General features: G+C 41.0%; 1 protein-coding gene across 1 annotated transcript in view; it reads left to right on the top strand.

The window, feature by feature from the left end:
* Window positions 1–13438, top strand: part of CPXM2 (carboxypeptidase X, M14 family member 2) — a 72293-nt gene that overhangs the window by 43651 nt on the left and 15204 nt on the right. Inside the window, exons 10-13 of the mRNA XM_018553708.1 lie at window positions 2103–2299; window positions 3367–3546; window positions 9016–9313; window positions 12794–12933. Coding sequence (XP_018409210.1) covers window positions 2103–2299; window positions 3367–3546; window positions 9016–9313; window positions 12794–12933 — 815 coding nt within the window. The remainder of the gene's footprint in view (window positions 1–2102; window positions 2300–3366; window positions 3547–9015; window positions 9314–12793; window positions 12934–13438) is intronic.

Genomic DNA, 13438 nt, shown 5'->3' with positions numbered 1-13438 from the left:
TTTTCGTACGATAATCGAGCAGTGTGAACGGAGACGTGCGACCGTTTCTACTGTACGGTCGCACGTCTTCTGTCGAACCAGCATGTTCGAAAACCAGCCGGGAATCGTACGATTCTCGGCTGGTTAGAACGGTGCTCGGAAGATAAATGCTGAACGGGCCGGTGTGTGCCACCTTTATCCTGCCAACGGGATCCTTAAGTGGTAAAAAAAAAACTTTTGTTGAGTTTATTAGAATTCCTTTAAATCTGAAAATATAAATTTTGAATGGAAATACCCTTTAAAGGAGAACTATGAGGTGAGTGAAAAATCACTCATCCTCATAGTTCGAGCCGACGTGTGACAAAGAAACTGTCACACGTCGGCTCAATAGATCGGGAAGTGGGCGAACACATACCGTCGCTTGCTCACTTCTCGATCCTGTCCCTGCAGAGAGCCATGACTGTCACTCACGGCTCCCTGCAGGGATTCCCCCCTGTCCGATCCTCCAGCGCTGACTGGCGGAACAGATGGGGGAGGGGGTGGATACAGCTGGCTCTGCCTCTAGATAGGCAGAGCCAAATGTCAATCACACAGCTGGGTGGATCTCGTCAGTAATGTCAGGATCCGTACCAGCTGTGGCGGTCTCAGTATACCGCGATCTGTAGCTCGCGGTATACTGAGCTTTGGGTCACGGGAGGTCGCTGGTTTGTGTCCTCCAGTGACCCTTAGGAGAACTATGGGGAAAAACACTTACCCCATAGTTCTCCTTTAAGGCAAAGTTCTATTGTGTATATATAAGTTACATACTAAAACCAAAACCTACAATACAACTGCCCCTCTTCCGCCAATCTCTGCTACACCAGAGTAATCTTGCAAGCTGAAAAATCTTCAGAAACTGACACTTACGGGAGAGTCCATTTTCTGGTCTCCCTCTGTGGGGTGTGTATCCTTCTGACGACCGCTACTTGACTATAGGATACATTAGTGATGTAGAGGCCAGCAGATCCAACTAGCAAGCGTAGCAGGGGACTAGGAATCTGACACTCCCCGAAGTGCTGGTTTCTAAAGACTCTTGAGCTGGTATTTACCCTTCAGTGCAGCAAGGATCAATGATACGGGCAGTGGGAGAATGGCTGCATTATTTTAGGTTTTGGTTTTAGAGTAATTTTAAGGGAATCTGTCACATGTGGATTAGAAGGACATAGGTGGCAACAATATGGAAATCCCCCTTCTTGGAAAAACATACTACCTAATTTTTTTAATATGTGACTCTGAATCAGATATTTGCCTATAGCTGTCTGGCAGATTTAACCGTGCACTTTGTTGCCTACAGCAAATAATTATAAAAAATTAACAAAATTTAGTATTGCATAGTAATATCACCCTAGACAAACTCTCTAAACCATACTTCAAATTAGTGAGCTGATGAATGTCTAAACACTGTTCTCAGTGATCCATTCCCTTTATCATAATTACTGTCAGTTCTCTTTAATTCTGTTCCAGTATCATAGCGAATAATATGAAGCTCCAGTGTTGATTAGTTTAGTTTCTATGGATTTTTTTTTTTACAGAAATTACATAAGCTCTAACTCATGTATGCATAATTTTATGTGATTTTAATACAAAAAATCCAGTTGACATTATGCTCTTGTCATGCATTCATTGTCTCAAGGTGATTTTAGTTATATATTTTTGAATAGAGTTTCTCCATCAACCCGCACTAAAGTGTACCTGTTGTATTAAGGGTCCGTCTATGAAGTATGGATGCTTTACTTGCACCTAGATGCTGGTATGAACATGGTGCAAAATGCCCAATAATAATAATAATAATAATAAAAAAAGGAGATTTCTAGAATACATGTATGAGTAATGCTGGCTGCTCATGGCTCGATTCCCCTAGTGTGGTTGGAATAATCTCAGAGTCCACTGTCGGCTATTGCATTCATGGTGCTGCCCAACACTGAAAGTGTTCTCCTGATAATTTCCTACCTGCACTCAGTAAATTTTTAAATTGACTTTCTACCAGGGTTGCTGACCATGCTCATAGACCCAAAACTCCTATGACATAGTGCTGTGTTTAATCCTGCCCTTTTCCGGTGGTCTTGTTTTTTCCCTTTATTCAGGGGAGCCGGAGTTTCGCTACATGGCGGGAGCCCATGGAAATGAAGCTTTGGGAAGGGAACTCCTGCTTTTATTGATGCAGTTCCTCTGTCAGGAGTACAACATGGGCAATAAACGCATCTTACGGCTCATCCATAACACCCGCCTCCATTTCCTCCCATCTGCCAACCCTGATGGATATGAGAAGGCTGCAGAACTGGTAAACAGATCCATTATTTCATATGTTGTGTATATTAGATCCATATGTTTATGGTATTCGTTGGAGAATATCATTCATACAATGTGGTAATCTATAAAGGTTTTTAATAGGAAATATAGTGTTTTAATTAGCACAATCCTTTTCTATGTACCTCAGTGATTTAGGTTATTGGAAACAACTTTTTCAAGAGTATTAATCAGCAAGAAATGATCATGTAATTATAACAATTAGCGTATGTTTGGTTGACTACACAGCCAGATATTCAGTCTGAATGAATTCCCATGATAATTCCCCTCTATCTTCAAATGATTGCTAAACACCTGTATTGGTTATTGGTTTTTATTATTATTATTATTATTATTATTATTATCATTATCATCATCAAATATATGCACAGCTTAATGGCTGCTCTCTGTGGATTGCTAAGTGAAATGAATTTATGCTCCAACAGACTTTTCCCTGTGTGTTGGAAGATTATTATAAGCGTTCCCACAAATATTTGTCAGTTTGTCATGTCGATTAATGTTTTGTTAGCCCACGTTGTGATGACATGTGTTTACATGTTTTAGTTGTGTTGCATTTTTAGGAGGATTCTTGAATAGACTTGAATGTCAAAATGCAGGTCAATGCACCCAATATGGAACATGCAGGAATCTTTTGAAATGCAATACATTGGAGTGAGCAGACTCTATATAAAAGAATGCATTTTCTCTGGTCTATATATTTTACGTGCACTGGAAGATGCAGCTCAATGATATAAAAATGCACTGAGTGTGAACATGCCCTTATTGTTGAATGCCCTTTGTCAATAGTTGCCTATGCATTAGATGACTGTCACAAACAGTTATTGAATATTTCAGGTATATCTTGATGAATGTTGTACTCTATGGGTGCCATTACATCAGTATTTTCCATAGAGCTGGGTGCATACCTCTTATGATACATGTCTTTATTCTGGGCGGTTTACAGCAAGATTAAATAGTGAAGTGAATGAAGCCCAGTATCATATCTGTTGTGGTTGTTTTAGAAAGCATGATGTTTCAGTTAACTCTTTGCAATGATTACAGGGCTCAGAATTAGGTGGTTGGTCACTGGGCCGCTGGACATCCGATGGGATTGACATAAACAACAATTTTCCAGACTTGAACTCATTGTTGTGGGAGTCAGAGGACCGCCCAAGGAATCTCCGCAGGGTCCCTAATAACCACATCCCACTCCCTGACTGGTATCAGTACCAAAATGCCACGGTAAGTCTGGGAACAAACATAAGTGGGCTTATGGGAAAAAAAGGCTTAAAAGGACTGCATTAGGTGGCTTAAGTGATGCCTAACTGAAGGACTGCTAAGGCTCCTACATTGTATATCTGTAGTTCTGTGGCTCTTAAAATGTGCTTATATGGTTTTGTAGCTCTCACAATATACCATATTTGTTCTGCGACTCTTCCCTTGTACATCCATGGTTCAGTGACACTTCAGTTGTATTTCTGTGGATCAGTGCCTCCTGCATTGTGCCTCTATTGTTCTCCGACTTCCATTATACATCTATGGTTCAGCAACACTTCCATTATACCTCTGTTGTTCAGTGGGTCTTCCATTGTACATCTGTGTTTCTGTGACGCTTCTGGTATACCAATATGGTTCTGTGACTCTTATGTTGTATCTTTTGGGGTTCTGTGACTCTTCTCTTGTACCTCTGTGATTCCGTTACTCTTCCCTTGTACTTCTGCTGTTCTTTGACGTTTACCTTGTACCTCTGTGTTTCTGTGATTCTTCGCTTGTACCTCTGTGGTTCTGTGATTCTTCTCTTGTACCACTGTGGTTCTGTGACTCTTTCTTGTGTACCTCTGTGGGTCTGTAATTTTTCTCTTGCACCTTTGTGGTTCTTTAACTCTTCTCTTTTACCTTTGTGCTTCTTTGACTTCTCTATTGCACCTCTGTGGTTCTGTGACTCTTCTCCCATACTTATGTTGTTAAGGGACTTTACTCTTAATGGTTCTGTAGTTTTCTCATTTTATCTTGATTGTGTTTCCTAAGCATGTACTAGGAAACTTCAGTATTTCTATTTAGTTCTGATGGCTAATAATTACAGTATTGGGTTCATTACTCTTTAGTTAGGAATCCCAATCACTTCATTAATGGCAAAATCATACAAATATATTGCCAGTTAACATGATGGTTTCATCAAGTTAAAAACAATACAATGTGTGGACATTAAAAGTATCAGGGGCCACATTAAAGTTCTTGTCATTTGGCAAAGTGAGAATCTTTTTTCTGGCAGCCCCCTCTAGTCTTTTGCAAGCATGAGACAAGTTTGTCACCTTCCCTTCTGGCACTCAGCTGCCTCCTGCTACCATGGACACTAAGGAAATAATACGGTAACGTTCAGAGCTGTGAGCGGCTGGGGATTAGTAATGGTAGACATGCAAGTACTGTCTAGGAAATAAAATGAGGCCCCTGAAATCTCACTTACTGACCACCATTGTGCCAGGAAAAGCGTTTATCAGTATACAGCATAATTACATCTACAACTACAACTCTTTTTGTTTTACAAACTAGACTTTTCTCTGTATAATTGCTTTTCTTTTTTAAGTGCTTCAACGTGGGATGAATTCTCTGCCACATTGTTGATCTATTTTAGTTTATCTTAGTAGTGAAATCCTATTTAGCTTGCATGGTAATTGAAGTAGTCTAGATTTTCTTCATATTTAAACATTTAGCATAATTTACTAACAACCAGACTTATTTTTGAAGAAAAGCATTTCATCTTGTGCACTGGTGGCTGTGGTCTGCCTGTTTAATTGGTATCTTTATGTCTCTATTCTGCCTTTTGTTAACCTTCTTATAAAAAGAAATGCAAAGTTTTGGATCTTTAAAAAGCAGAATAAAATTGCTTCAAAATAATGCAGTCATAGAATCTCAAGCCAAAACTGGTGAGATATTTTTATTGCTGCGTGTGTCAACGCTTGCAAGATTGACCCTTTCTATTTGTCTTGGTCATTGTCACCCGCACTGAAAGTGAGGAAAAAGCCAACATTTTGAGCTGTCACCTGAGTAGAAATAGAGTGGGATCTTCCAGAGGGGACATTTGTTTTGGTGAGAACTGTCTATGAGGGGATTGCAATTACTATGAAGAGATTTCTTCTCACTTCATGTAGTGTCCAAAGGTGACACTACACCTTTGTAGTATAGTGAAGTTAAATCTCCTAAATTGGACACAAATGGGCAAAAAAAACCCTGATGGGGATTATATATTCTGCGCATCTGGCGTAAATGAGTGCTCTAATAGCTGTAAAAATGAAGAGTAGTTTTAACAAGCCTTTCTTACAATTTTACTACACCAACCAGCATTAAAGCCAGATTGGTCTAGTATGACCTCTCACATAAATAATGATGGGGCAGTTGTCGGATTATCGCAAAGAGTAAAGTGAGGATCAACACCAGCTAAAGTCTGGGAAATAAGACCAATGGCTAGCAAAAAGTGAAGGGTTGATCCCACTAAGGAGTAGATGGATTGAAAGTGGTTCCAACTTTTGATGATGGGGGTGGTCGAGGCCTTGTAAGATGGGACACTGGAGAGTCAACCTTGGGTGGAGTAGACCATTTTTAAAGAATATTTTCCAGAAAGTGGCAGAGTGTTTTGAATCCTTTGGGGACAAGGAATTGCTTGTCCAGGAAATCCCAATCTTTGTAAATAAATGTATTAAATATGGAATGAAGAAGAAAAACCTTTGCAGCACGTTCAGGGCTGAGAGCCAAGGCTAGGCTCTGTGTTAGGTGAAGTAATGGTGGAATACTCTAAATTTAAAGTAGACTGCGCTGCCTCAAGTAAAAAGGAAATAGTTTCCTTCTGGTGCTTTGACACAAACAGTGACTGAAAGTTGCTCCTCCAGGGAAGGAAGGGACACAGCATCTGATAACTTACTCCTCCACATAAGGAAGGGGCGCAGCCTCCCATAACGAGTCCTCTGGAGGATCTCCGACCAATCAACAAATATAAGGCATCAGAACCTGAATGAGAATGCAACAATGTTTTCATAAGAGACATATACTCTTCCATAACAGAAGAAGAAAAAACTGCTTTAGTGAGAGGAAGGAATGCCAGATAATAAACATGGTGCAGAAGTAGTTGCTGACAGAGACTTTTGACTTGCTAAAAGCACAAGCTTTCCTTCTTGATTTGTCCTTTTGGTCCTCCCTGGACCTGATCTGTTGATCGACACTGTTATCCCTTTGCTGTGTATAACCGAAAATGTTCAATAAAAAATAATTGAAGTTAAAAGCACAAGCTGCACAATATTTTACTGTGCCAATTTCTGCATTGCATACATTGCAAATCATGCCAGGAGCAGAAGATTCATGTGTAGCTGCAGACCGATCGCCCTTTTGTTTAGAAAGAGACATGTTGCGTAGAGTCAGAAAACATGTACAGTATGTACCTTTGGAAAGGAGCTACCAATCCCCTAGGAATACTCACAGACCCAGACTAGTCTACCAAGGGTTAAGCAAAAGTGATTTGTGCCACCGAGTGTAAGTGCACGCCTCTGATGAAGCCAGCAGAGTGCGACCAGGAAGTGGCCAGAACTCTCTTTAGTGAGTGTGCACATGCCTCTGATAATTGTAAAGGCAGCAGAGTGTGAACAGGAAGCAGCCAGAGTGATTGTTAGTGGCCACTTTTATGTGCACAAATACAAAATTGCGTCACCCAGACAAAAAGTCTGCCAAAATGTAAATGGAGGGGAATTCAACAGGAACATGATTAGAAATACACTGCCCATCTGCCAGGCAGAAACATTGCACAGCAAAAATAAAAGTGATTGAAGATTTAGTCCCTTACACAGTATCCAGCAGAATTGGCAATACTAACAAAGTGCTGTGCTCTCCAGTATGCTGCATATGAGATAGCTGCAGTACATGCTGTATTTCCAGCCTGGCCATTGGAACTGCACATACTCATGTTATGCCCTGGCCCTGACATTCAACAAGGACAATTCTGGGCTCACCTTAAATATGAAGTCCCGATAGTCGAATCACAGAAAGGGGTTTCACTGCTAGGAATGCAGGACCATCAGAGAGAGAACCCCAGCATGGAAAAACTGGGTAAACCTGCACCCAGTGGCCTGGAGAAACTTTCAGGATTTAATATATCCATCATGAATCTACCAGTGCTCGTAGGCCGACTGGAGATAGTTCCAGAATTTTAAATATTTGGCATGCATTTATCAGCAGCAGTTGATAGTAGACACTTTTCCAAAATCAAGCAAACATTTTAGCAGAAAGGAAGGAGACATCCATTCTCCTGAGGAGACTAAGCATAACCAATGAGATGGAAGTGGTTATAGCCTTGAAGTGGCAGGCCTTCAGTTTAAATGTTAATTTCTCCTGTAGGTAACGGTACAGCCCTACGTTGTTTAATACCATCAAACTGTATCCTATGGGCAATACAGAAAAAATGATTTTACCCTCCCTAATCAATTTCTTAAGCTATTCTTTTGGTGCTGCATTATCTATTGCACTTTAGTTTTCATCCAAGGCCCCCAATGAGTGGGGGGCACCTATGGCCCAAGAAGCAGCTTGATAACTACACATATGTGACATAGCTGCAATATAAAGAATCAAAACTATTACATATGCAGTGCCACTTCCAACAATAACTGCTTTGAGATTGACTTGCTTATACAAGAAGTGAATGCAAAGTGCAAATTGTCATATATAACGTGAAGTAATCTATACCACCTATCAGATTGCACCTTTTTTGACTGTAGTAATCTGTGATCTGATAGGCTGCTGCAGGTTAATGCATTTTGCACATTTTCATTGCACTCTACTAGTTATGCCACCATGTGTATAAACCCTATTAAAAACAAGCAGTGAATTAGTGGAGGGAAAAGGAGCTCTAGTGCCTTTCTGTTATTTCTATAGCAAGGTGTAAACCTGATTTAAAAATCTAACTAGTGTGCAAGGGATTATGGAAATTTACTATAATGAAAGGTTACAGGAGAAGTACAACAGGTGATGTTTTAATAATATATTTAATTTCCTTTTATCTACCCTCTCCTTAGATATACAGACAGACAAACAAAACATTGTGTACCTTTATTTATTACAGGTATTTATACAGCACTGGCAATTTACAAACTGAGCATTCACATCAGTCCCTGCCCTCAAGGAGCTTGCAATCTAATCACATACTAGGGCTAATTTAGACTAAGGAGCCAATTTACCTACCAGCATGTCTTTGGAGTGTTTAAGGTAACCAGAGTATCTGGAGGAAATCCACACAAGCACAGGGAGAACATGCAAACTCCATGCAGATAGTGTCCTGGCAGGGACTTGATCCAGGGACCCCAGTGCTGCAAGGCAAAAGTGCTAACCACTAAGTCATTGCATTTTTGGTTACCAGCATGGGTGTTGCTATGTTCCCTTCCTACTGTATATTTGTCATTAAAGCATTTTTAGATAAAAATAATAGTACTGTCTTGTTCCATTCCCCCACCCCCACAGTTCCAATTTCACTGTACAATGTTTGTGCTTATTCAAAGCTGAAAGTGCTTTTTCCCATAGCAGTCTATCAGAGCTCACTTTACTGTAGTAAAACGGATTGTGATTTGATGTACAGGTACAACTCTGTGTGCTTTGTGTTTTGTTGAATGACAATTTTATTGAATGAGCCACTTAGTGCTTCCCAAATACATTAGTTCATTGTTTTTCTGCCTGTAGGTGGCGGTAGAGACCCGTGCTCTCATCACATGGATGGAAAAGATCCCCTTTGTACTGGGAGCAAACCTGCAGGGTGGGGAGCTGGTGGTATCGTATCCCTTTGACATGGTGCGCTCACAATGGAAGACGCAGGAATATACAGGAACACCAGATGATCATGTGTTCCGATGGCTGTCCTATTCATACTCCTCCACCCATCGGCATATGACTGACTCCAGCCGAAGGCCCTGCCACGCTGAAGACTTTAACAAAGAGGAGGGCACTGTGAATGGGGCCTCGTGGCACACAGTGGCTGGCAGTAAGTGCACTTGCTCTTTATAATTCCCCTTTATGTAGTGTTCCCATATATGCATGTAGATGCTTCAGGAATGTGCCAACACCTGTTACCCTGTTTCCCTGAAAATAAGACCTACCCCGAAAATAAGACCTAGTACTATTTTTGGGAATTGCTAAAATATAAGACCTACCCCGAAAATAAGACCTAGTTGTGACCTTTCCCAGGGCCGGTGCTGGCATAAGGGGGAACCTGAAGAGCCACGGGAGAGAATCAGCGGTGCCAACGAAGCCAGCGCTAGAGGAAGCGAGGCGGCAGCGGAGGGAGCAGAGCCGCATAAGCTGATATTTCCTCTATAGCGCCGGCTCCTGTCACAGGCGGAGTGATACCAAATGCTCTCCGCCTGTGATGAATCTATAGTGAAAGCGCGCTTCGCTCATTCTGGTTACCAAATTGCTCTTGGAATGGTATGGCACCCCTGATTGCCCCAATCACCCTATTCTTAACTTTGCCATTTTGGATTATTTAATTTGGATTTGCAATAACTTTGGATTGTTATACATAAAACAAAAAATAAGACATCCCCTGAAAATAAGACCCAGTGTGTTTTTTTTGAGCCAAAAAATATATAAGACAGTGTCTTATTTTCGGGGAAACACGGTATCATCATTCAATATAAATATAAATTCTAAGATGGTGCCATCCCTTCGGGAACAGATAGACTCTTTGGTTTAGGTATATGAAACTCGAATGGAGTACTGAACTGTACAGCGAAAAACTCACTGTAGGAGGAAAATTACTTTTTTTTTTAAAAAGAACACAAGAAATAAAACATTTTAGTTAGGAGTGGAGAAGTATCCCATGTAGGGAATGGAAACTCTCCCAGCAGTAATAACTTGGCAGGGCCTTGACCCATGCACACTTTTAAATCTGAACTCCAGCCTTCCCTTCAGTCTTGCACAGTTGTACCGGCTCCTCTCCTGTACTGTAATTGCTTACTCTGATTCAACTGCACACTGCGAGCTTCTAACAGTGTGAATTTAAAGTTTCAGCAAATCAGACAGAGCCCACCTCATTTCCCAGCTAGAGGACATCCAGCATCATCTTGTTATTTCCTCTCCAGCCTTACTGGCTTTGGCCCACCGTATTTTTTGTTGGATTTCAGTCCTTTCAATCATGAAGGCTTAGCATCACCTGCGAGCGTTACCTAGGGCAGGCTGTATGTAAATACAGTCTGCTTAGGAATACCCACTCCTCCAGACTGGCATCCATCCATCCGATTATTTTGATATTACCTCAATAACACCTCCCAAGAGCTAACCCACTGCTTTTACCGGGCTGAGGGCTCTTAAGAGAGGTTCTGAGGCAGGGTGCTGTGATATTTACAAGAAGCTATGTACAGCACCCTGCCGGCCCCTCCCCCTAGCTTCAGCTTGAAAGGTTTTTCTAATACTCTGTTCACATTAAGGAGATTTCCCATCATTCCCTGTCCTCAAGAGACAACTGAGATACATTTTATTGGGAACACTGGCAGCAATAAACACCAAACAGAAGTTCTACATCTACCCCCCTCCATCAATATAAAAAAGAAAGATTTGGTTGGAGTGCTACAGTAAAAACAAAATGTTTACATTTTACAATTGAAAACACGTAAACCTTGAAGAATCATTGAAAACTGGTATTTGTAATATTCTTCCTCCTGTTACTGGCTTTCCTGAGGGCTCTTCCAGCAATGGGTGGTCATGTGGACAACAATATAATTAATTCCACACTCTACAATGCTCAACAAGCAAGAGAAAATATAATAAAACAAAGAACCCTTGTATTGTATGGGGCCACCTGTTGAGCCAGCATAAATTAACCGCATTCTCAAATCCAGGCAAATAACAGACTCAATGGAAATTTCAGTCTATAACCATCTTATTTACATTTAATGGTACAGTAAATGGCGGTTATTAAAAACAGCTGCGTGAAAAATCAACAAAGACACAATAAATATGCCAACAATCCAACTGGGTTTAATTATGCGTCCTCCTCATTATAGAGATCTAGAGATTCTTGGAGGTACATAGTCCATAGTTGTGTGTTGTAGCTGAGAAGAGACAAAGAGAATGCTTTATAAAGCAAGATATAAGACAGATTTTATATACAGTCTATACACTACATTGCCAAAAGTATTGGGACATTGAGTATTGGTTCCCAGGAGAACGGTACTTGCCTGACTGCATTGTGCCAAGTGTAAAGTTTGATGGAGGGGGGATTATGGTGTGGGGTTGTATTTCAGGGGTTGGGCTTGGCCCCTTAGTTCCAGTGAAGGGAACTCTTAAGGTATCAGCATACCAAGACATTTTGGACAATTTCATGCCCCCAACTTTGTGGGAACAGTTTGGGGATGGCCCCTTCCTGTACATGACTGCGCACCAGTGCACAAAGCAAGGTCCATAAAGGCATGGATGAGCGAGTTTGGGGTGGAGGAACTTGACGAGTCCTGACCTCAATCCGATAGAACACCTTTGGGATGAATTAGAGCATAGACTGCGAGTCCGGCCTTCTCGTCCAACATCAGTTCCTGACTTCACAAATGCTCTTCTGGTAAAAATGGTCAAACATTCCCATAGACACACTCCTAAACCTTGTGGACGCCTTCCCAGAAGAGTTTTATTGGCCTGCCTCTCAATTAGTGAAGTATCTGTGATATGATTTACGTGTATTTGGGACCCCTCTACCTGCAATCTCAATAGTATAATGCCTTTCTATCTCTAGTCATGGTATGATTTGTGGCTGATTTGTGCTTTAAAATAACTTAAAATACCATTATTTAAAATGCTGCCTCCTAAACTCATACTGCAGTGCTCTGTGCTGGCAGTGGTGGGTAACAGCCACACCAGTGGTGGGTAACCCTCATCACACATGTCCTTACATAGACTTTTACTGGGGATTGGGCATGTCAGACCAGGACTGTTCCTAATTGCTGATTGCTTTGAGCACTGGATCTAATTCTGGTGGCTTTTGGACTCCAAACTCATATTTAGACACCTGCGCAACTGCTGTAACAGGAAGATAGCGGAGATAAGACTATGGAAATGGACGTTGTTAGTACAATGTATCTCTGGCTGCATCTCTATTTGTGTGACATAATTTGGCCTACAATAGTTTTGGCGGGTTTACCACTGAACTTGGAGAAAATGTTGCCTCTGGAGATGATTTCCCTTTGAAGTTTTTTTTTTTTAGTTTTCTACAACAATTCTCCCCTTTTAAGGGGCAGAAGGATACATGTACAACTGCTGGAGCTATAACAAGTCAGAGGATATGTTAGTTCACCAGTTCCCACCCATAAATTAATTATTGGTTTGGAGTAGACTATAAATTAGTGTTAAAGAAGACTATAGTGTAAGTATCTTTCTGTAATGGATTCTGCTCTTACTGGTTAGATTTTTTCATCCTATTGTTGCTTTTCTATTATTTTATTTGTTTGTTATGCATGTTCCTTATTACTGCCTTTAGGTATCAATGACTTCAGCTACCTTCACACCAACTGCTTTGAGATTTCCATATATCTGGACTGTGACAAGTACCCACATGAGAGCGAATTGGCCGAACAGTGGGAAAATAACAGAGAGTCTCTGATTGTCTTCATGGAGCAGGTAAATGTATAAACTCCTGAATAGAGCTGTAGCAATGGAATATGGTTTTGCATATAAAGAATATGGGGCCAAAATAGAAAGGTCTTGCAGGTAGCCCATCGCATCCCTTCACTCTTCCAATCTCTGGGAACGTTTGTTCTGTGCAAAGAGGCAAAAATGAACATTCTTAGTAGATTTTCCTTTGAGGTTGAATGTAACATTTGGAAAATGCCACATTATAACCACTAGATGTAGCTGAAGAGCATAGGAAATAAATACTTATTTGCTATGCTCCTAGGAATCCTAGAACTCCATGTGTGAATATAGCCTGACACTGAATTAACCCCTGTAGAAGTCTGCTTACCTTATCCAGCACCTGCAGCATTGCTGTGAAGACTGCTCATAACAGAGAAACCAAGAACCAACGACACTGAAAGATAAAATCACTGGCACCAAATGTAACAGTTATTGAGGGAAGAGGAAAAACTCCAGAGGCACGGGGGCAGCTAATCACAGTAAGGGAATC

The sequence above is a fragment of the Nanorana parkeri genome, unplaced genomic scaffold (genome assembly GCF_000935625.1).
Source record: "Nanorana parkeri isolate BGI_ZX_2015 unplaced genomic scaffold, ASM93562v1 scaffold127, whole genome shotgun sequence".
Classification (NCBI taxonomy): domain Eukaryota; kingdom Metazoa; phylum Chordata; class Amphibia; order Anura; family Dicroglossidae; genus Nanorana; species Nanorana parkeri.
This window is presented reverse-complemented; position numbering and strand designations above follow the sequence as displayed.